This window comes from Grammomys surdaster, unplaced genomic scaffold (assembly GCF_004785775.1).
Source record: "Grammomys surdaster isolate TR1022 unplaced genomic scaffold, NIH_TR_1.0 167, whole genome shotgun sequence".
Taxonomy (NCBI): Eukaryota; Metazoa; Chordata; class Mammalia; order Rodentia; family Muridae; genus Grammomys; species Grammomys surdaster.
The window spans coordinates 8,498,315-8,521,656 of NW_021604615.1; the positions used below are offsets into that span (position 1 = coordinate 8,498,315).

A 23,342-nucleotide genomic window follows, 5' to 3' on the forward strand; every position below is an offset into this window, starting at 1 on the left:
AAAAGCTTAAGAAAACTTCATAGGTGTATAAGATAAGGTAAAGTAGGTCTTCATAATCTTTCAAAGCAAACAGACTAATACTAAAACTAAAGGCGAATGCATTTCAATTGTAATTGAAGCCGATTTCTAGACTTTGAGTTTGGAGACGTGAAACCTGTTCAACTGTCTTCTAAAAGCTTTGTATTTGTTTTGTATTTCTAGTATAGACAGTATGCCAATGAATGAGTCCTTATTAAGAAGGAACATATCAAAAGACAAAAAAACAAACAACAACAATCCAAACAAACAAAAAAAGGGGGAAGCAAAGAGAGGGAAGCCCAGACCAGGGGTTGACCCTTGCTTCCCCAGCCCAGCCCAGCCCAGCCCAGCTGGGAACCTTAGGGGCCGGGGGAGGGGGCGACCCGGAGGCACGCGACGGCACTTCCGGTGCGGGAGCCCGATACTTCCCGGCTGGTCTTGCGTCCAGCCGCCATTCTCGAGGCTGTGCACCCGGCCCAGCGTTTCCTGTGGGCGTTTCCTCTTCTTCACTCCAGGACACCTCGCCGGAAGGTGAGGAGCCGGCGGGCGCCTCGGTACGGGCTGCAGGGTTCGGCGGGCGGGCGCCGTGGTGCGGGCCGGCGCCTTGGTGAGCTTGGCGCGGCCTGGAGGCCGGAGCGCACCCCGTGGCTTCTTCCTGCTCTCCGCCTCCGAGGCCGGCCCCCTTTTTTTTTTTTTTTTTAAATCTTGCTTCTGTCGATGTCGCGTGGTGGCGCACAGGATGGGAGGGGGCAATATCGGTCTGGAATTTGCTTTAGGGCTGCTGTCCCAAGGCTCCGAAGACCTGTGACCTGTGGCAGAAGTTCCCCCGACGTGGACCGTATAGGGGGTTAGCCTTGTCCAGGGGACCTTTGGGATGGCTGCAGCCTAGCAGGGTGTTTTCCCAGAAAGGGACAGGGCTTTGGCACTTTGCTCTGGAGTGAAAACTGGTGCCAGTCTAGTGTTCCCTCACATTTAAACTAAAGATCACTCAGTGCCTAGAAGTTCTACCCCCCAGGTAAACGGATCGTGCTTGTCAAGAACACAGGGAACTCAGGGCAGTAAGTTACTCTGTGGACCCTAATGACATACGGGTGATAATGCACTCGGCCTCTCCTATAAATTGTGTACCTCCTAAGTTAGGCTGGGGTTGCAGCTCGATGGTTAACCCTTGTTTCGCAAGACTGAGGCCTTGGGTCCCGTCCCAGCACTCGGGAACAAAAAAGTATCACTTGTTACAAATTACCTCACTAATTAACGCAAATTGTTAATAGAATTGGAAAACCTGTAGAAAAGTGCGAGTTATTTGTGCTTTGTGGCTGTTTTTTTTTTAACACAAAACCAGTCAAAAATGTATATAACCATAAAAAAAAAAAGACTATTCATAAAGACCAGTTGGACTAGTATGTATATAGGCTAATAGATCCCATCGTCCTAGGTTGCTTTCTGTTGTTGTGATCAAAAACAGCTTTGGGGAGGAAAGGATTAATTTCATCTTACACGTTATAGTCCATTGTTGAGGGCATTAAGGGCAGGAACTCAAGTGGAAAATACAGAATAAAACTGTGTACTAGCTAGCTCCCAGCCTCACAATTCAGTTCCCTTTCTTATACAGCAAAGGCCTACAAGCCTAGGGACAGTACCTGCTACAGTGCGTTGTACTTCCTACATCAATTATAAATCAAGAAAATCCCCACAGATGCCTATAGACCAGGATGATGGAGACAGTTCTTCAGTTGAGGCTCCCGTATCCCAGGTGTGTCAAGTTGGCAACCAGTGTAGCTTACGTATCCACTAAGCTTACAGGCGCTTTATGTTGGATTTTTAATATAAAACATGTATAGCAAAGTGTATTTTTAAGAGACTATTAAGGCCAGGTATGGTGACTCGATGCCTCTCATCCAAGAACTCGGGAGGCAGGAAAAGGTGGCACTCCGTGAGTTGGAGGCCAGCCTGGTCTACATGGTGAGTTCCAGGACATCTAGAGCTGCTTAGAGAGACCCTGTGTCAGAAAACAAAACTGTCAGTAACTAGGACTAGGTCTCCAGGAAGAAAGTGGGTGGGGTAGGTGCGGCTGCCGCAGTGCATCCCTGTACTGGGGAGTATGGCTTTTTACAGTTAGTATTAGAAGTGCCGGAATCCAGACTGGGGTCTGCGCACATTGTTCAGCAAAGATTCAGAGTCAAGACCTTGAAGAGTTCCTTTCTTTCAAGAAAGGGCATGGAGTTGGGTTGGTGGGAAGGATCTGGGAAGAGTGAGGGGAGGGGAAAGGGATCAGAGTACTGTATGAGAACAATTTCTGTTTAATTAAATAGAAAAACCTTAAACATGCTTACACAAAATTTAAAAAGAAGAGTTACTCTGAGCATTTTTGTCCATTGTAAAACGAAAAGATTGGGCTCTTAGTCCTTCTGGTCTTGTATTGATTGCTGATTTCTCAGTGTGGTACTGCTGACAAGCACTTTGTTCCAGTTCATGATAAAGCATTTTATAAAGTGTTCTGGGTCTGGATAGCTGGCTCAGCTGCTCAGACACCTTTTTGTTCTTGCAGAGAACCCAGCTTTGATTCTTACTGTCTACATGGTGGCTCACAATAGTCCATAGCCTCAGTTCAAGGAGTCCAATGCCCTCTTCTGACCTCCACGAGTACCAGGCACACATTGCGCACAGACAAAAATGTGATCAAAATACACATAAATAAATCTAAAGAAGCTTACTTCTTTTCTCTGTTATCCATAATTTTACCTTTTTGATATGTTTATATTCATAAGTGATCATTTTTTTAATGCTGCTTGTCAACATGATATGTTTTACATATTTTCTCAGCTTGCTAGGACACCCTGCCTCCTTTCTATTGCTAGTAATTGAATCAGGCCTTTGGTCATACCCATGCTAGGCAGGTGCAATTCCATTAAGCTACACCTCTTACAGAGACTCTTAAAAGTAATTTTATCTACTGGGTGGTGGTGGTGGCATATGCATTGGGAGGCAGAGACAAGCAGATCTCTGAGTTCAAGGCCAGCCTGGTATACAAAGGGAATTCCAGGATATCTAGGGCTACACAGAGAAACCCTATCTCAAAGAAAAAACAAAAAAACACAAGACTTTTTTGGAGGTTACAGTTTTATCAGTTACTGGTTCCTAGGGAGATAGCGTGCCAGAGTGGGCTGTGGAAGTGGTGAGAAATAGGAGAGAAGTACTGAAAAACCAGAGTTCAGAATAAACCTAAAACTTAGCAACTACTAAATGCACCCTTGCATATTAAGCAGAGAAAGGGGTTGTCTAATGAAGAGTTGAAACAGCTGATTTGGGATAAAGGTTAGGCTCGATTTCTCTGTCCATCTAAAGGCAGGTTAAAGATGCACATTTAATGTTGCTAAGGATGGAGCTTAGGCCTGCACATCTACCAGCATGTGCAAGGCCCTGTATTCAGCTTACAGCACTACCAGAACTAAGCTACAGCGTGGGTTAGGGAGATCTCAGAAACCCTCCTCCTAGATGAGGAGTTCCAGGCAGTTAGGCTGCTGAGAGAATCAGCTTTCCTGGGATAAACCCCTAATTGGTTAGCAGCTAGCCCTAAAAATATACATACAAGGAACACCAATGAGCTCAACAGGTTGTATCTGTGTGGGGAACGGGGAGGAGAGTAATAATTAAAGAAAACGTCATGAATTTGGTGGAGTGCCTGACACAGGATTATGTAAATACAGTAGATATCTATGAAATTTTTAAAGTAAGTTTTTAAAAATTTAAAAATTGAAAGTGTAATAAAATGTAAAACAACAAACCTAAAGACGTGAGTATTAGAAAGAATGACGTGATCAGCATTAGAAAAAACATACTAAACAACTGAAAAACTAGCAGACTAAGAAAGCAGACCGTAAGTCAGGCGTGGTGCTGCATTTGCAGTCCTAGCATGGGGGAGGCCCAGGCAGGTGAGTCAGGAGCCTGGGGAAGCAGGAGCTTGCTTGGGGAAGTAGGCGGAACTGGGCTGCAGAGTAAAACCCTGGCACACAAAAAGTCTAACTTAGAAACCCACATTCAAAGCCTTAAGTTTGAAATTTTATAAGTAAACCAATATGTGGTTTATAAAAACCATTTGTGGCTAGTTATTATAAAATTAACGAGATAATAGTAAGCTGGAAAATATTTTAGATAAGGGCTGTTTTCTTTGTAATTATATATTAGAGTTTACAACTAAGAAAGATGGGCATAGAACATGAATTAATACCTAATTTTTTTTTTTTTAATAACAATGAGTTTTTCCAACAGAGTCTTATTTTTTATTTATTTATTATATGTAAGTACACTGTAGCTGTCTTCAGACACCCCACAAGAGGGCATCAGATATCATTGCAGATGGTTGTTAGCCACCATGTGGTTGCTGGGATTTGAACTCGTGACCTCTGGACGTGCAGTCAATGCTCTTAACCACTGAGCCATCTCACCAGCCCTAATACCTAATTTTTAAAAAGACAAAAGGCTAGTAGGGAAATTGTTCACTCTTTCTCACGAAAGAACACAGTAAAGCTGGGTATGGTGCTGTACTCCTATAATCCCAGTATTCATGAGGTTGAGGCTGGAGGTTATCCTGAGTTTTCAGGTCAACCTGGGCTACATAGTAAGTACCAGGCTAACCAGTGCTACCTATCAAGACCTTGACTTTCAGAAAATAAGAAAGTAAACGAATTCATAGAAAAAGGAAATACCATTAAACAACAGTAGTGAGATCCTTCCCATGTAACAAGAAGTTTTGATTTTTCTCAGTTTTGAGGAGTTGAGGAGTTCTTTCTCACTTGCACTCTTGATGTATTTTAAAATTCAGACAGCCTTTGAACCAAGTAATAATCTACTTGAAATATTTTCTACAGAAATACTCTTTTATACAAAAAGTAGACGGGAGTTCTATGTTTACTCTCTATAAAAGTGTTCTGTGGGTTCTTAAAGTACGTGGGCATAAGTTTAGTGTGAGCCGTGTGTGTGAAATGTTCTGTGCTTGCATATGCCTGGAACAGTTCCTCAGTAACACTAGTTACAGTGAAAAAACTGGCTAAAAATTCTAGTCTCCATGATGTCTGTCCCCTGTCTGATGCCCGTGCTGGGATACCCTGGAGAGCTCTGTAAGATCTTACTCAGAGACCTTTTTAACAGCTTCTCTGTTTTTATTCTTAGGGTGGTTAAAATATTCTAAAAGTTGATAGAAAATAAGGCCAGGATCATGTTACAACAATCTTTCCATAGCTAGACTTAATGTTCCTGGAAAGAATCTAAATTTCTTCCTAAATTTTTATTTTTATTTTTTTATTTTTTATTTTTTTGGTTTTTTGAGACAGGGTTTCTCTGTGTAGCCCTGGCTGTCCTGGAACTCACTCTGTAGACCAGGCTAGCCTCAAACTCAGAGATCCACCTGCCTCTGCCTCCCAAGTGCTGGGATTAAAGGTGTGCACCACCACTGCCTGGCCTAAAATTTTTTTAAAGATTTATTAATTATATATACAGCACTGTGCCTGCACAGGCCAGAAGAGGACACCAGATCTCATTATAGATGGCTATAAGCCACCATGTGGTTGCTGGGAATTGAACTCAGAACCTCTGGAAGGGCAGACAGTGCTCTTAACCTCTGAGCCATCTCTGCAGCCCATTTCTTCCTAGATTTAAGTCCCCTAGGTATGTATCAGCTCTGTGTGTGGACAGCTTGTTGACTGAGAATTTTAGGATCTAGTGTAAAGCTACAGTAACTAGGAGCTCATTCTTGAGAAGCTGATGGTCTTAACCCTGGGCTAGAGCGAGTCAGTCGGTCAGTGTCTCTGAAAGCACGGCATGTCTTCATGCAGAAATGAGGATGGTGTGCTTGAGTGACAGTGTTAGGGTTAAATGAGACGACTGTGTAAAACTCAGTGCTGTAGCTCAAACTCAGTGCTGTAGCTCAGCCAGAAGTTAATCTCTCCATTCTTGGAAATCTTGTAGACATTTTTAGTGACGCATGTGCCATTCTGGACTTATAACTGTGCAAGTGCAGCATTGTGTTGAGCACGCAGTCCTTTGGAAGTAACTCCTTTTTCTGTTGCAGCGGGGTTGAAGTCTTTGAAGCACAGTCCTGTGTGCAGTGTGACACAAGATGGAAGTGTGTCAGGAACTGCGGAAACCAGCGATAAGCCTGGAGTGTGGCCACTGCAGTTTCCGGGGCACCGATTATGAGAACGTGCAGATCCACATGGGCACCATTCATCCTGAGTTCTGTGACGACATGGATGCTGGAGGCCTGGGCAAGCTCATCTTTTACCAGAAGAGTGCCAAGCTCTTCCACTGCCATAAGTGCTTCTTCACGAGCAAGATGTACTCCACTGTGTACTACCACATCACAGCCAAACACGCAGCCGCAGACAAGTGGGCTGACCAGCCGAAAGAGCAGCTGAGCAAAGAGACGGAGTCTGGGAAGAGCCCGCCCCTTCCTGAACCTCAGAACACAGGCTTTGACCCAGCAGAAGTGAGGCCCACTCCAACCCTCCCCATAGAAACACAGAAAACTAGTCCGAGTTTGTCTCCAGAATCACAAGCATCTGTTCCTCCAGTTCTAGAGCCTCAGAGCTCTGGTCCTGTTGTTTCACCGGAGCCACAAGGCCCTTGTCTTCCTGCTGAGGCCTCAAAAAGTGCTCCTGTTTCTTCCCCTGAGTGTCTAGACCCACCCTGTGAGCTTCCTGAGCTGGAAAAGCCTGAGCAAGTCCCTTCTCCTGAGTCAGTAAAATCTGCTCTTGTCAGCTCCAAACCCCAGAAGCACTCTCCCTTTGCAGATACAGGGGCTCCCCCTTCAGCCTTGTCTCCAGAGTCACCAGTTCTAGCCACTTCCCCTGAACCTTGGGGGCCATCCCTCAGTGCATCTCCAGAGTCTCGGAAGCCAGCGAGGACTGCCTCACCTGAGCCAAGGAAGCCATCCCCATCAGAGTCTCCTGAGCTTTGGAAGCCATTCCCTGCCATCACTTCAGAGCCACGGAGACCAACCCCAGCAGTATCACCAGGTTCCTGGAAGCCAGGGCCACCTGCTTCTCCTAGGCCTTGGAAATCCAGTCCTTCAGCAACATCAGGACCGTGGAAGTCATCTAAGCCTGCTCCACCTCTGTCTCCTGGACCTTGGAAACCAATACCTTCGGTATCACCTGGGCCTTGGAAACCTGCTCCATCTATGTCCACTGCATCCTGGAAGTCTTCAGTCTCATCTGCTTCCTGGAAAACACCACCCACATCTCCAGAGTCATGGAAGTCTGGTCCACCTGAACTCCGAAAGACAGCCCTTCCCTTGTCGCCTGATCATTGGAAGGCCGTGCCCCCTGTGTCTCCTGAGCTCCGCAGACCAGGCCCACCACTCTCCCCAGAGATCCGAAGTCCAGCAGGTTCTCCAGAGCTCAGGAAGCCTTCAGGGTCACCAGAGCTTTGGAAGCTTTCTCCTGACCAGCGCAAAACTTCTCCTGCTCCTCTTGATTTCCCTGAGCCCCAGAAAAGTTCTTGTGGTAGTTCTGATCTCTGGAAGTCTTCCTTCATTCTGGAGTCTCAGAAACCTAATGTCTTCTCTGAGACGAGGAAACATGCTGCTTCTGGCTCGTCTGAGTCACCGAAGGTAGCCTCAGACATATGGAAACCTGTCCTGTCTATTGATGCTGAGCCTAGGAAGTCCACACTGTTTCCTGAGCCCACCAAGACAGTTCTTCCTGCTTCTCCCGAGCCTCGGAAACGTGCACTTTTCCCAGAGTCCCGGAAGCATGTCCTTTTACCTGAGCTTCCCAAATCGGCTGTGTTCTCGGAGGCCCAGAAGGCCACTGAGCTTAGTGAGGAGATACAACTTGAAGCTGTCGAAGATGCAAAATGTGATAGTCTGGTCCAGGAAGGACTTCTGGCTACACCCAAGAAACTGTTAGATGACGCTTTATTCCCTTCTTCAAAGAAGCTCAAGAAGGACAGCCAGGAGAGCTCAGACGCTGAGCTCAGTAGCAGTGAGTACATCAGAACAGATTTAGACACCTTGGACATGAAGGGCCAGGAGTCAAGCAGCGACCAGGAGCAGGTGGATGTGGAATCTATTGATTTTAGCAAAGAGAACAAAATGGAGATGGGTAGTGCAGAGCAGGCCAAAAATGTCCTTCAGTTCACCGAGGAGAAGGAGGCCTTCATCTCTGAGGAGGAGATCGCAAAGTACATGAAGCGTGGAAAAGGGAAATATTACTGTAAAATCTGTTGCTGTCGGGCCATGAAGAAAGGCGCTGTCTTGCACCACTTGGTTAATAAGCACAATGTCCACAGCCCATACAAGTGCACAATCTGTGGAAAAGCATTTCTTTTGGAGTCTCTCCTTAAAAATCACGTAGCAGCCCATGGGCAGAGTTTACTCAAATGTCCACGCTGTAATTTTGAATCAAATTTCCCAAGAGGCTTTAAGAAACATTTAACTCACTGTCAGATCCGGCATAATGAAGAGGCAAATAAGAAGCTAATGGAAGCTCTGGAGTCGCCCTTGGAGGAGCCACAGATTTAATTTTCAAACATTGCCCCTTGCTCTACAGTGTTGCTTGCCAAACTCTTAGGTTGTTGAGTAGCCTGGATGGATCAGTAGCCAGTGTGTGTGTAGTGAGTGTGTCCTGTTTGTCTAAGTAGTGGTACAAAGAAGAAGTACTTGATTATTTTTTCATATGATCTTTTGTTTATGTGGCTGGCTATTTTATAAGTGAATACATTTCTGTTATAGATTCCAGATGGATATGACTCATTTTCCTTAAGCATATTTTAGTCATAATACAAGAGTGGGGGAAAGCAGGCAGGCCGTTTAGCAAACAAGGAAGTTTAAACCTAATCAGAGCCTTTCTCCTCCACCCTGTGTGTGTGTGTGTGTGTGTGTGTGTGTGTGTGTGTGTGTGTGTGTCAGATTTCAGAACATAGAAATTATTAGATGAGGCTCAGTGGTGGAGCCGGAGCCTCGCCTAGCATGTTTTTGCATACTTTCAGTCCCAGGGTTCCATCCCCTGTACCTTTGAAAAAAAAAAAAAAAAAAGGAATGTATGAGAATTGAGCATGAAAAGTAAAATTGAGAAAAGTTTTGTTAAATGTGCTTTCGAACCATGTCTTATATCTTATTTTTTCATGTCAAATTAGTTTATAAATCTTGACTATTTTCTTGTGTTCATTAATGTTTATGTTATAGAGCAGCGGTTCTCAACCTGCGGGGGAAATGACCCTTTCACAGAAAGCACAGATATTTACATTATGATGATAGCAAAGTTAGTTATGAATCAGCAACAAAAATAATTTTATGAGCTGGGTGGTGGTGGCACACGCCTTTAATCCCGGCACTTGGGAGGCAGAGGCAGGCAGATCTCTGAGTTCGAGAGTTCGAGGCTAGCCTGGTCTACAGAGTGAGTTCCAGGACAGCCAGGGCTACACAGAGAAGCCCTCTCAAAAAAACCAAAAAAAAAAAAAAAAAAAAATGTTATGGTTCGGGTGTCACCACTACATGAAAACTGTGTTGAAAGGTCACAGCATTAGGAAGGTTGAGAACTGCTGTTGAAGAGAGTTAAAGGGTCGCTGGTTTTCTGCTGATAGGAAAACTGAGCAGGTTTTTAAAGCAGTTTTGGTATTTTCTGTAGGCTGGGAGGACACCCCTCCCTGTAGTTGTTTGCAATGAAGTCTTCCTTGTGGGGTCTTGCCCTTCACTTCCCAGCCAACTCCCATCAACAGATGATCCTTAATTGCCAAATGTGTTAGTGTTTGTACCTCCGACTCTGGGCCGCATGTACTTTGTGTTGGGGCTCAAGATGTGAGCGGTGAGCCGGAGCTGAAAGTCTTCCAGATTCACAGTAAAGAGGTCCTAAACCGTGCTGGCGTGGCAGCGGGACACAGTAGACTCACACTCTGCCTCTTGGGAGCTGGGTCAAAGACAGTTCACTTGAGCCTGGCCTAGCCTGGGCAGCGCAGTGAACTCCTGCCTCAAAAAGCATTCCTGTTTGAAAAACATTTTGCTTTTGTTTCACATGGTTTTGCCATTGTAAATACCTTGTATCTCTGTGGATTATTCTAACATATTTTGTTAAATGTGTATCAACCAAATTAAAAAGGCTTTCATGTTAATATCTTCACGTGCACTTTTTTTTAATAATTTGCATTATAATCAGACTCACGATGCCTGAGGAAGGTGATTTAAAATAAGAAAGGCTTATTTTGGTTCTCAGGTTTGTAGGTTTTGATGGCTTGTAGGCATGTGGCAAGGAGGAAGGGTTCGGCAGAGGAACACTGCTCCCTCAAGGTATCCAGAAGAAAAGAGGAATGGGAAAGGACCAGGGCCAGGATCTAGCCCTCACAGGCACACCACCAGTGACCCACCTTGCCCAGGCGTGCCACCACTTCCCAATGGTATATTCAGTTTTTACTGTAGAAGCTGAAGCATTGGCAGAACAGGCTTCACCACCCACTTCTGAAAGTGCCCTCAGGCACAGCGGGGTGCTTCACTAATGCCTGCATGTTGGTCCACTCAAGTCAGCAAGGTTAATTGTGGGAATTTTCAGTGGATTGTACCCAAATGCCATCTTCTTAAGAGACTAGTTTTCATGTGTTGAGCCGTACATGCTAAGACACCTTTTCCCTTAGTTCTGAATAAAGATGCTTGCATTTCAGCAGGTTGCCAGTCTGTTACTGCACAGCTAGGATTTAGCACTTCGAGTTCAAAGCCTTAAATCCTGTTCTGTTTTAAGATGTGAGATTTAAGCCATTGTTGTTGCCCCGTCCACTCTGGTTTTAGACCTTGTTGTATGTATTAAGAACAACTAACTAATTTGATGGAATGACTTTGCTTCCTCTAAGGTAGCCACCTAATCATTATGACCAGCTTAATGCATCTTTATTGTCTTCCTCTGTAAGACTAGTTGCAATGAATCTCATGTAGTGTTTTCATGGACTACCACAGGAAGTAAACAGCAGTCTCCACATCTGTGGAGTGGAGCCTGTGCATCCTTGGATACTAACAAATACCTGAAAAAGCATCCTAACAGGGTCCTGTCTGGTCCCCCAAGAAAGTCCTTTCCCGGGCTGGTGAGATGGCTCAGTGGTTAAGAGCACTGACTGCTCTTCCAGAGGTCATGAGTTCAAATCCCAGCAACCACATGGTGGCTCACAACCATCAGTAATGATATCTGATGCCCTCTTGTGGGGTGTCTGAAGACAGCTACAGTGTACTTACATATAATAAATAAATAAATAAAAATTTAAAAAAAAAAAAAAAAAAAAAAGAAAGTCCTTTCCCCAAGGTCTGCCATTTAGACAAAGGCCTCATTCCCTCCTGGGCTTGAAGAAAGTTTCTGCTTGCTAAAAGTTCCGCTAGCTCTGGCAAGAGCAGCTTGTGACCCTTTCATTAACAGGTGACTTTGGTGCTTGCTGTCAAGGTCAAGGCTAGCCTCTAAGCTCCCTCAGTCACTGCTCACAATCACCAACCAAGCTCATAAACCCCCTTTCTCCCAGTCCTGTTTAACCCTGAAAATCTTCCCAGTATCTTCTTCTCCTTGCTTTCCTGGGAGGGAGCCTTAGCACTTTGGAATAAACTTTTCCCTTTTCTCCCAAGGAGCAGCTGTTGCAGTTTCTTTAGTGCACCCATTTTCATTTGGGTCCTTAAGCCCCAGATCTAAAATAACAATTTCCAGTGTAGCGGTTACCTGTCCTTGTATACTTTTGATAACATGATGTAAGTTTCCTGTCACAACACCCTCATGTTAACCCCAGTTGGACTAGGGCAAAATAAATTCCAATTCTAATTAGCCCTTGGGATCGAATTGCTGCTGTTGGCAAACCAGGCAGGTAGCTCTCCTATCTTGAGCTCCTAGGCTGCCTGTATGCTAAGTGACTTATGGCTCTGCCAATAGCGTGAGAGAGATCCAGGCTCTACTCGTACTGGTTTTACAGAGTATTCCTACCACCGAAGTAGATTGGGGGTCTGGTTAACAAATGTAAGTGGCCTGTGTACCCATGTGTCAGACGAACACAGGATTAATAAAAGATGTAGCTCTATGCTCCTTAGAAAACATACAAGAACAAATTTAAGAGGAAAGAAAACACTCAGATACTTAGGTTGGCTGTTTCTGATAGTTGATTGCTTTGAAGGCAGGGTCTCGGATAGCCCACATTGACCTTGAGCTTGGTGTGTAGCTGAGGATGAGTTTGAACCTGTGATCCTCCAGTCTCTACCTCTTGAATACTGAGACTACAGGTATGCACTACCACGCACAGTTTATGTGGTGCTGGGGATTGAACCCAAGGCCTTGTGCATTTTAAGCAAGCACTCTACCCATCAAGCCACACCCTAACCCTAGTTTAGGGAAGGAAGTACAGCAGCAATACACGTAATCAATGAACAAGGGGTGAATTTAGTAGCAACTGGAATGGTCCTAAGTACATATCAGCACATTAAAAATATATAAAGCAAAAGCTTATGAATAAAAAAACAGTTGGAAAATTAATTTACCTCTCAAAAAGAGAAGCTTATCAATACCAACGCTATATACAAGATCTGGACTTCTCTTTAGGAAGCTATGTGTCTTATTTCTGTAAAACTCACAGGGGCTGCAGGGTAGGCACAATTCAAGTATTCATGGGCATGATGAAAACAGTCTGGGCCCTAGAATAAATTAAAACCTCCAAGGGTGAATGTTCATAACTCTACCACTGTGGAATCAAGTTAGAAATCACTAGTGAAATGAGGCATTCCAGATGTTTCGAGATTAAATGACACCATTCTAAATGACCAGAATGGAAGTCGTTTGGCATCAAATGATGGTTTAATATATGACAGGAACTCTGAGCTGCAGCTAGAGCTGTGGACAGAGGGAGAAGAGGGCAGATCTCATGGAACCAGAGTTATAGGTGGCTATGAGCCACCTCATAGGATGCTGGGACCAAACCTAGGTGCTCTGCAAGAGCAGTAAGTAGCCTTAACTTCTGACACATCTTTCCATGTGGGTGAGGGAGCATTCAGCCCCAGAGCCAGGCTTTAGGGCAGGGAGTCTGGTAACAATGTCATGGACCAAATGGGGATGCGAGTTGAGGGCGTCTTTAGATAGGATGCTCCCAGAGTTTTCTTGTGGCTTACCGGGTGTGACAGGGAAGGAAAAAGAAAAAAAGAAAAGCCCTGAAGCTGAGACACCTTGTTTTGTTCAGGAAGTCTTCCTTTCCTTCCTGCTTGGACAGTGCCAGTGGCTCCTTTGAGCTAAAATCCATGGCCCTTAGGTTTGTCTCCCTGGCAAACTCTTGTTAGTTCTGTGCTCTGGATCTCACTCCTTTGTCGCCTGTTCCTGATGAAGTTCTCCTTGGGCTATCATCGGACAGGGAAACTTTGTGGTGGCTTTTAGCCCGCCTGTGGCCTCTTGACAGTCTTCTGTATTTCTGTTAAGTTTTTCTTGGAGCATATTGTTTGACAATAAGTTTGGATTCTTTGGTGCCAGCTTGATAAGACATTACAGAGCCATTAAGAAAAGCCATACTGGGGCTGGAGAGGTGGCTGGTTTAGTGGTTAAGAATACTCAGTGTTCTTATAGAAGACAGGGGTTCACTTCCCAGCACCTACACGAAGGTTCACAACTATCTTAACTCCAGTGGTTCGACTGCTTGCTTCTGGCTTCTTCCGGCAAGGTATGCACATAGAGCACTTACATACATGCAAGTAACACACACACACTAAAAGAAAAGCCATGCTATTTGGAAATCTCTGCTGTGGTTTGAGAAGGTGCAAATTGTGTTTCAGAACTCCCTAGAGTTATCTGCATAAGAGAATTGATGGTTTGGTATTTTTAAAGAAGTATCTTGAGTCAGCTTAGGTTTAATTATAAATGGTAAACACAAGACCCCTGGTAATTCCTACAAGTCTACCTATACCTCATTGAAGGGACCTGTGGTAGAGCTGTAAAACTGATTCCTTGCACCTCATCAGTGTGCCCACCATTCTGGGCTGGTTCCTGACTTTACAAGGTAAGCTGCCATAAGTACTCCAATCTCAAGTACGAGGTAAGGGTTCAGGGTTCTATGTCTGCAGCCCTTTTTGCTGGTTTGAAGTCCTGTTTTCTTTCTGGTGAGTTTTTAGTTCTGTGTGCTTAAGCTAACTTTTTTTCTATTTATTTTTTTTTAGACTTATTTATTTTATGTATATGAGTACACTGTTGCTGTCTTCAGACACACCAGAAGAGGGAATCAGATCCCATTACAGATGGTTGTGAGCCACCATGTGGTTGCTGGGAATTGAACTCAGGACCTCTGGAAGAGCAGTCGGTGCTCTTAACTGCTGAGCCATCTCTCCAGCCCTGTTTTGGTTTTAATTTCTTGATTTTTTTTTTTTTTTTTGTTTTTTCGAGACAGGGTTTCTCTGTATAGCTCTGGCTGTCCTGGAACTCAGTCTGTAGACCAGGCTGGCCTCGAACTCAGAAATCCACCTGCCTCTGCCTCCCAAGTGCTGGGATTAAAGGCGTGTGCCACCACCGCCCAGCAGAATATTTTAATTTATTATAAGGTAGTTTGTAGGTCTTTTGATACTTCAGGAAGCAAAACCAGTGACTGTTAGTCCCAGTCCGTTCGGGTCAGTCAACAGGGTCTAGCAAAAGAGACAGTGGGGATGGAGGAGCAAGAGACACAAAGAATGGAGACAAGGCAGAGAGTCCGATCAAGTCCCCTTTAGCGAAAGGAAATCCTGGGTATATATAGGCACACGCAGGGGAACACAGCTGAAGACACTTTACCACGTGCACCTTGCAGCTGGGGGCACTAAACAACAAAACAAGATATGGGAGAAAAATGTGATGTTTATCAGAGTGTGCTCAGCTGTTGTAGGCTGTTGAAAACAAGTCTCTTGTCAGGGTATATGGCTCGAGATGGCTGCAAAGATGATAGCTGCTTTCTGCTAGGAGTCGGCTCCCAACAACTGTTCCTTAAGGAATGGAGGAAACACACATATGCATACACGACATTTTATTATTACTTTTCAGAATCCCACCTACACAATTCTCTTTTTTTAAAGATTTATTTATTTATTATATATGAATACACTGTAGCTGTCTTCAGACACACCAGAAGAGGGCATCAGATCTCATTACAGATGGTTGTGAGCCACCATATGGTTGCTGGAATTTGAACTCAGGACCTCTGGAAGTGCAGTCAGTGCTCTTAACCACTGAGCCATCTCTCCAGCCCAGCCACCTACACAATTCTTGTTTTCTTGCTTGGTTTTATATTCAATTGGAGGGCTGTGGCTCTTTATCTGTCTTTCCTTTGAAGACAACCTGTTACAAGACTGAGCCCTGTCAGTAACGAGTCTTCTCTGCAAGCCCAAGGGCCTAAGCTGGATCCCCAGCACATACATAAAAGCCAGTGGAGTGGGGTGGCTTTATAATTTAATGTTGTGACAGAGGGCAGGGTGAGGGGGAAGGTCTGGGAGTTCACTGACTAGCCACTCTAGCAGAGTTAGTGAGCCCCCGTTTAGTTAGACCCTGCCTTGAAAAATAGGGTGAAAGATGACTGGAAGACACCTGTTGACCTCTGGTCTCCACACCCATGTACATGTGTGCACATACCCACATGAACAAATACATACATATTAATTTTAAATCACTTGAAATTAATTGGAGGGCTGTTACTCTCCAGCACTGACTGGAATTCAGATACCAAAAAGGATTCTCTCAGAACTAAAAGAAAGGAACCAAGTTACTGTTTTGTCTACAAAATTTAAACTTTAAAGCTTGCAAAGTTTGTTAGCCATATAACCAAATAGTTTCAGCTTGCCATAACTATAATCTGAATCGAACCATCTATAGACTTAGTAAAGTTGTCTTATCGTATTTGTCTTATACTATACCTCAAATACTGTGATTTTTTTTAAAGATTATTTTATGTGTACATGCCTGCACGTAAGTCTGAGTACAGCATTTGTACCTGGTATCCATGGGATCAGAAGAGGGCATCAGATTCCCCTGGAACTAGTTACAAATGGTTGTGAGCCACCATGTGGGGTTAGGATCCAAACCTGGGTGCAAGAACACTCAGTGCCTTTTTTTTTTTGTTTTTTTTTTTGGTTTTTTGAGACAGGGTTTCTCTGTATAGCCCGGGCTGTCCTGGAACTCACTCTGTAGACCAGGCTGGCCTCAAACTCAGAAATCTACCTGCCTCTGCCTCCGGAGGGCTGGGATTAAAGACAGGCACCACCACTGCCTAGCAAAATAAAATTTTAAGAATTGTGGAACATATTTGTTCATTAATTTAAAATACTACTCTCAGACTTTTAGAAGAGCAGTTCATCTGAGTTATGAAATACTTAACAATAACTTTATTGGTGTATTGAGGATGGAGGTTGAACCTAAGCTTGTTGGGCCTGTCCGAACACAGGCTTTTTGACAAAATTCTCTGGTTACATGTGTAGCCTAGGCAACAGCCAGAGAGGGGACAAACTGCTGATTTCCCTATAGGATGAACTCAAAGGCAAGATGCCTAGGTTCAAACCTATCACGACCGCAGCTGGCAAACTTCTGTAACCTGCTATGCTCACTTCATGGTTCTCTCTGCTTCCTCCCCGAGACCCCATCTGTGATCATACCCGGCAGCTGTAGCCATCTCAAGACTCTAGTCACACATGGAACAAGACAGCTTCTGTTCCTCAGTTCTGCCTTCCATCCCAAGCCCCATTCCTGGTGTCTTAAGACCAGACCTACTTTCAGTCTCATCACCCACGGCCTTTGGTGGAGGAGGAAAGAATGGCGTGTGCTGAGGTGGCCCACACCTGCTCCCTCATTGGGGACAGGGGAAAGTATCTTCTCTCCCCCAGGACCTTGCCTATATGACTGCTGCCTTCTCTCTCAAGGTGTTCCCTGTGCACACCCCACCATGGGGACTCTGAAAGGTAATTCAAAGGGTTAATGCTCAGCAGAGTGCTGTGATATATCTGCTTATTCTCCAGATCTGAACTTTTTTCTTGGTTTAGTTTCAATCATGAAGGGGTAAGAACCTACCCCTCAGCTTGTCAAAGAGGCAGAGACTCTGACTTTGACAGATCCTGGCCCCTGATTCCCAACACACTTACACACAGAGCCAAGGAACAGAACAGAGTATTAAAAACAGTATTCCATGCCAACTAAGGATTATATAGGGCTGGAGAGATGGCTCAGTTATTAAGAGCAATGACTGTTCTTCCAGATGTCCCAAGTTCAATTCCCAGCAACCACATGGTGGCTCACAATCATCTGTAATGGGATATGATGCCCTCTTCTGGTGTGTCTGAAGACAGCAACAGTATACTCACATACATAAAATAAATACTTTTTTTTTTTAAAAAAAAGGATTATATAATTGCTGGCTTTAAAATGCCAGTTAGTTTCCTTCCTTGTAAGCTAAATAAATGTTTAGCCTTTCCTTCAGAGGAGATAGAAATAAGCTACACAGTCACCAGTGACCCCTGGGTTACAACCCCTGCTAAAACATGCCAGACAACAGAAACAAAGGCACGGTACCTTTTCTCTTTGAGAATAGTTAGGTCTCTTAAGTATTTCCATCTTTAAAATGTAATTCAAGGACTTACGTAATTATAGGGAAGAAATGTAGACAAAGAATATTAGGTTATTTTTCCCTAACTTTATTTATAAAGAACACAACTTTAACACAGACAAAAATTCCAACACACTCCAGAGTCCATTAACAACAACAACAACAACAAGAAGCCCCAGTTAATGCCTGTCTGTAGCCCACACTGAGGAGTCGCTGGGAACGATGCCTTGGAAAGAATATCTCACTTAAAACACGGGAAACAACTTGTGATCTGGAGGACATAAAAACTCCCCCACTGCAGAAAGTGACACTTTAGTCTTCGGCATCGTCAAACTGTCCTGTTTCGAAGACCATCTTCGAGTAATGTGGTATCAGTGGAGGCGGGTGGTGCCAACTGGGGTCATATATCATATCTCCTTGTGGTGCACAGCACACCCAAGGCTTAATCTCCTGGGAAATGCTCCCCTGGATGTCGTCAGCATCTGCAGACAGTTTCAAAAGAGATTCAAGAGGGAAAGTCAAACTGGACTGCACAAGAAAAAAAATCTAGGCAACAATCTTGCAATTATTTTAATAGTAGACACACACATACGCTCATGTGCATGTGCGTGCACACACACATACACACACACCCCTCCTTTCCTGAGGAAATGCAAACAAGTCTCTCTGAACAACCCATAAAGGAACACAAAGGAACAGAAAGCAGAGCACTCCCATCTGCAGCTACTCCGCTCAAACACTTTCAGAGAATTTTCTTGTTAAAGCAAATCAACACATTGTGGATTCAGTGTCTTTAATATAGAAAAGCAGCAGAGATTCCAGTCCTGGAGCAATGGAGCACCATCCGACTTCAACACAGCCTGCCTTTAGGGTCAGTGTGCAGGGTCGGAGCTGCTCAGGCTCAGCCTGGTGCTCCCTACCTACCGTAAGGATTCCCTTGGTCCGCTTTCAGCTCCAAGTCCCAGTCCTCATTAAAAAGCTCGGCAGCCTGTTCCATGGGCGGGCAGGGTGGAACCTCTGCCGGCTCCCAGGCATACAGGTCCACGTCAGCCTCCTTCTCCACTGCAAAGTCTTCCTCCTCAGAACCTGGGCCCTCAGCATGGGTAGGAATGTCAGCAGGGATGCTCTGAGCTCCACTGGCTATGAACGAACAGACATTTAAAAAAACTGATAAACTGGAAGTCCGCTCATATGGTTAGAAAATTTCTTACAGCCTTTTTCTAAAGAAGCAGTAAAAATCTACAGACATAGCTCTTTCGTCACGTGAGCACTTACTGGAGTATTAGTTTATATTTTGGAAATGAAGTTGATTGTTTTTTTCCAAGATGTTTGTCTTAAACAAGGCCACTCAGTACAGACAGTATAAAGGGGCATCTTCAGGTAGTTTACAGTGAACCCAAGGGCCTCTGGCAAAGTGTACTCCTGCCATTTAAGACTGCGTCCCACTTTTCCTTTTGAAGCCTGTTAGATTCAAGTATACAAAGAAAAACAGAACGGGGCCTGCGCAGTTCCCACGGTCTTCCTCCTGAATTCAGGGAAGCCACACAGTAACGCAACAAAGCCTACGGAAGGACAATGGACCTCCAAAACACGGGCTGCTGTGATAATACCAGGTCTGAGGAAAGGAAGGGAGCGGCCTGAAACAGCCATGGCATTAAGACTGTCGTCACAGCTATAAAGCAATTCAGTGGACAGCGTGGAATCTGGAGACAGAATGCCTCAGGTCAGATCTGTTCTGAGCTGTCTGACACTCAGGATACTGATTCCTCGGTAACTTAAACAGGGATACCACATGCCCTGGCAACTCTACTCGAACAGTGCACCCAAAAGAACTATAAAAACATTTCAGTCAGAAAAAATGTTCACTGTGGCACCATTCAGTCAACAAATGTCGTCAGTGGATGAATGATCCATAAAATGCAGGATACTGGACATGCTCAGTCTCATGGGTGATGGGTGCTGACACGAGCTGCTACAGGGATGGACCTTGGAAGTGTGCTGAGTTCAAGGGAGCCAGGACATAAGAGACCTTGTATAATTTCATTTACTGTAAATTCACATTTGCATGTCCAGAGGTAAATCATTAGGGGCGGGAGAAGCCATCAGTAGTTAGGGGCTCAAGAACTAAGAGTGGAGAGCGTGTTCTCCAGGGACAGGACTTCCTTTTGGTGTCATGAAAACCTAGACGCAGTGGTGACAGTTGTACACAGTGTCAGCGAGCCAAATGAACCAGACCATATGCTTTAATATAGTTAAGTGGTAAATGCAAGTATACATCTTTTGCTGCATTTTAAGACTTTATTGTGTACCTTAAGTTTCTCATTGGTCAAATAGTCATCAGGTTGTTGTGAGTTTATTTAGGGGGAAAAAAAGCAAACAGTTGGATCTGTGCTTGAAATTCAGTGTGTACTTAGCACCTGCTCTGATCATACCCGTTCTGTGCTCAGGCTGGAGAGACCAGCACTACCCATTACAGCTTTCCTCCAGGATAGAACAGTACATCACAGAGCTACAGAGTGACTAGTGTGTTGGGCAGTACCATTAAAGATCTTCTCAGTCAACCCTAGGAGGTACTATAACCCCACTTTAAAGATAAAGACTTATCTAAGGATGAAAAATGCAAGCCTAAGAACTATAACTTGGATCTGGAAATTCCTAGCTACATACACTAGATGCTTTCCACGGTCTCGAGCTGTTCCTCCCAGTGAAATGGGGCCGTCTGGGTCCATGGGTATCAAGTACCACCTAGAAGCTTCCAAACCAAGAGTTCCACTGAGACAATGGGCAAAGAAGGTAACTCGGTGCCAAAGAGGGCCGGCTAGCAAGAGAAGACAGACGAGACGGAGGGCCTGTGCTGTTTGCCCTCCATCTCGTCCCAGTCTCTGCCGTCTACTTGCCTAGTCGATCCTTGGCCAGCGCAGACTCCGTCTCCCGACCAGAGAGGTCAGCTGTGGCAGAGCCAACCTGTGGAAGAAGAAATAATTACTAGCAACTTGGGAATGTCGGACATGTCACTGCTTTGAAGCTCCACAGTCTCCATCCCATACCGCCCTGCACACCGTGGAGTCTGCACATGCTTCCAAGGACTCGGCAAGGCCTCGGAGAATGGGGAACCCGCCCTCCCACACTGCCCCGAACACTGTGGAGTGTGGGCATCACCCAGCAGCATGTCTCCATTCTGACCACCCGGACGCCCTCTTGCAGTGACCAGCTGCCAGTTTTGCTCTCATCCCTGGACCCTCTTCAGAAGTCTGGCCGTGGGACTTCTCCAAGCTTACAGACGCTGGAGCCAGATGGGACAGCTCCCTAGTCTCGGTCTGTAACCTCGGGCATGTGTGTAAACTCTTTTCTCTAAGTTTATATACACTTCGACTGCTCTAATTTCATCTCTTCTTGGCCAGCGTTGATAGTTGTTTCCAGAACCTGCAACTTCTCTGCGAGCCTTTGCCTTTTTCAGTTCCCTATGTCTGAGTCCTTCTAACAAACCATCCCGCAGTGGTCCATGGGAGAAGCAGCTTGAGTTCTCAACACTGGAATGAATATCTGAATCCCCATGGACAACTAGGTAATCTTATGCTCTGTTACTTCAAAGTTCCCCAAACTTTACTCCCTGCAAGATCTCTGCAGTGGAACCAGCAATGTCCAGAGCTTGGACGATCAGGTGGATTTCAGTCCGAGCCCTGCCATTCACTCTGGGTGTGACCTCTAGAAACTGGAATGGCTGCTCTGACCTGGCAGAGGTCCTATGATGAAGGAACATTTATAAACCATCTAATATGGGTTGGAGGCCTAGTTCACTAGGTAGAGTTTGCCTAGTGTACATAAAGCCCCACATTGATTTTCCAACACTACATAAAACCAGGCATGGTGGGCCATGTCTGTAATCCCAGCATTTAGGAAGTAAGGGCAGAAGAATCAGAAGTTCAAGATCATTCTTGGCCACAGAGTGGGCTCAGGTCCTGGGCTATGTGAGACCCTGTCTCAAAAATATTTCAGTGAAATAAAGCCAACAATAATAACAAAACCACCTGGTAGGCTGCAAGAAGGCAACACTTCTTTGACTTAAATCCGTTTTAATTTTTTATTTATATATTTTGTGTATGTGAATGTACCAGGAGGATCCCCTGGAGAGCCAGTTGCAGAGGGCTGAGACACCTGTTGTGGGTGCTGAGAACCAAGCCAGACTCTGTAAGACCACCATAGCTGTCTCTCTGGCCTTAAATGCCCCCTTCATCCTGCATGTGAACTGTACTTAGCACTCACCCTAATTCCCATTCGTTGTCATCCTTGAGCTGTAATGATTCAATTATCTCCTGCAGTCAGTGATAACCACGGTCTACTCCTGCTCCCAAAGGTGCTGGTCCTCTTACGTGAACCTCATCCCCCTCTCCCTACTCCTGTTCACTCTCGGCGTAATCACTCCTCCTTGGCGGGCCCTCCACTGCCATGACAGAGGAGCAACGCCATCCATATTGCCTCTCATGTCCCTCAACTTGCCCAAGAACACAGCCCTCTTTCTGTAAAAGGCCTGCCCTCCGACCCAAGCTCCAAGGCCATCTGCCTTGCACTTTCTCATGGCCAGCCGTTGCTGGGCCTACCCTCTCACCCAAGAACATCCTTTCCAGCATCCTCTCCTATTTTGGAAAAGTAATTTTCTTTGCAAATCTACTGGTACTGTCGCTTCAAGTACCATCAAGGAGGCTCAAGTAAGCATTCCATTCATACACCCAATTAGCATATACGATGTGCCAGGCACAGGCGTGGCTTCTGATAAACGGGATGCCTACAGTCAGCAGCTCACTGCACAGGTGGATGCAATAAGGGCGGGTCGTGGGAAAAGGCTGTCTGGCGCGCACTTGAAAACAAGTTTCTGGAAACCCGTGTCACAAGGGGACCTTTCGTTTCATCAAATGGGGAAAAAGTACCGGTGACATCTGGCGTCCAAGGTCAGCTGCACATCCCCACTAGTAGCCAGAGGTCCTCAAGGTAAAAAAAATAAAATAAAATAAATCTGTTTCCTCTCACACCTGACCCAGCCCCCTGCTGCTGGAGCCGGCTCCGGGCAGCCAGCTCTGCGTTCCTCGCATTCACTCCTGCAGAGGGTCCGGAGCAGCCCCGGTGTCCCTCTCCCTCCAGCGCCAGCCACAGCCTAGGGCTCGGGTCTGCGCGCGTTCCCGCGCCCACTGCCGTTACTGGCCAGGCAGTGCGCGCACTCGCGCGGCCCCGGCGTTTCCCGGGTGAGCGAGCTCTCCACAGCGCGCGAGCCCCACGGCTTCTAGCCCGGGTGGTTACGGGTGCCCGCGTTCCCCACCCCTGGCGCTCACCTCCGCGCTGGGGGCCTCCCGCGCACTCGGCTCGCCCGGCCCGGGACCGGTGGCTGCCTGAGGGTCCATGACCCGCCGCCCACAGCCAGGCTCCCGGGACGCTCCAGCACGTGACGGCTGACAGACGGCGGGCGAGCCAATCGGCGTGGCGCTGCGACAGAGGGGGCGGGGCGGCGCAGGGGCAGCGCCGGACGACACGCCCACCTGCGTTGTGCCGGGACCGCAGGCTCTCCAGCGCTTTCTGACCTGGAGGGCTGGGGTTTAGAGCCTTAGGCCCGACTGGGCACTGAGCCTTCCCCGCCACACTGGGCTTCCCTACTGCAGTGTGAAATGACCCGAGAGCACATAGTGCCCACCCGGGTGTCACAGTCTCTGGGCTCCATCACTTTTCATTCTACCCCAGCACAGCGTTTTCCAGGTCGCAGGCTGCAGCGGCACTACAGCATCCCTTAATGAGTAATG

At 45.9% G+C, this 23,342-nt stretch overlaps 2 protein-coding genes across 6 annotated transcripts; one reads left to right on the forward strand and one right to left on the reverse strand.

Annotated features, from left to right (window-relative positions):
• The first annotated feature begins 453 nt into the window (after window positions 1–453).
• Window positions 454–9,363, forward strand: Champ1 (chromosome alignment maintaining phosphoprotein 1). Of its 5 annotated transcripts, none has more exons than XM_028766325.1 (2): window positions 454–549; window positions 6,086–9,363. In XM_028766325.1, the coding sequence occupies exon 2, from the start codon at window positions 6,134–6,136 to the stop codon at window positions 8,537–8,539; it is 2,406 nt and encodes an 801-aa protein (XP_028622158.1). In that variant the 5' UTR covers window positions 454–549; window positions 6,086–6,133; the 3' UTR covers window positions 8,540–9,363. The 5 variants fall into 5 exon arrangements, with proteins under 5 accessions (XP_028622158.1, XP_028622159.1, XP_028622160.1 ...); XM_028766326.1 differs by having other exon boundaries at window positions 538–572; XM_028766327.1 differs by lacking the exon at window positions 454–549 and adding an exon at window positions 1,018–1,033.
• Window positions 9,364–17,628: 8,265 nt separating this feature from the next.
• On the reverse strand, window positions 17,629–22,979 carry Coprs (coordinator of PRMT5 and differentiation stimulator). Its single transcript, XM_028766360.1, has 4 exons — window positions 22,881–22,979; window positions 20,454–20,520; window positions 18,481–18,696; window positions 17,629–18,038 (listed from the first exon to the last, which is right to left on the reverse strand). The coding sequence occupies exons 1-4, from the start codon at window positions 22,947–22,949 to the stop codon at window positions 17,869–17,871; spliced, it is 522 nt and encodes a 173-aa protein (XP_028622193.1). The 5' UTR covers window positions 22,950–22,979; the 3' UTR covers window positions 17,629–17,868.
• Window positions 22,980–23,342: the final 363 nt, after the last annotated feature.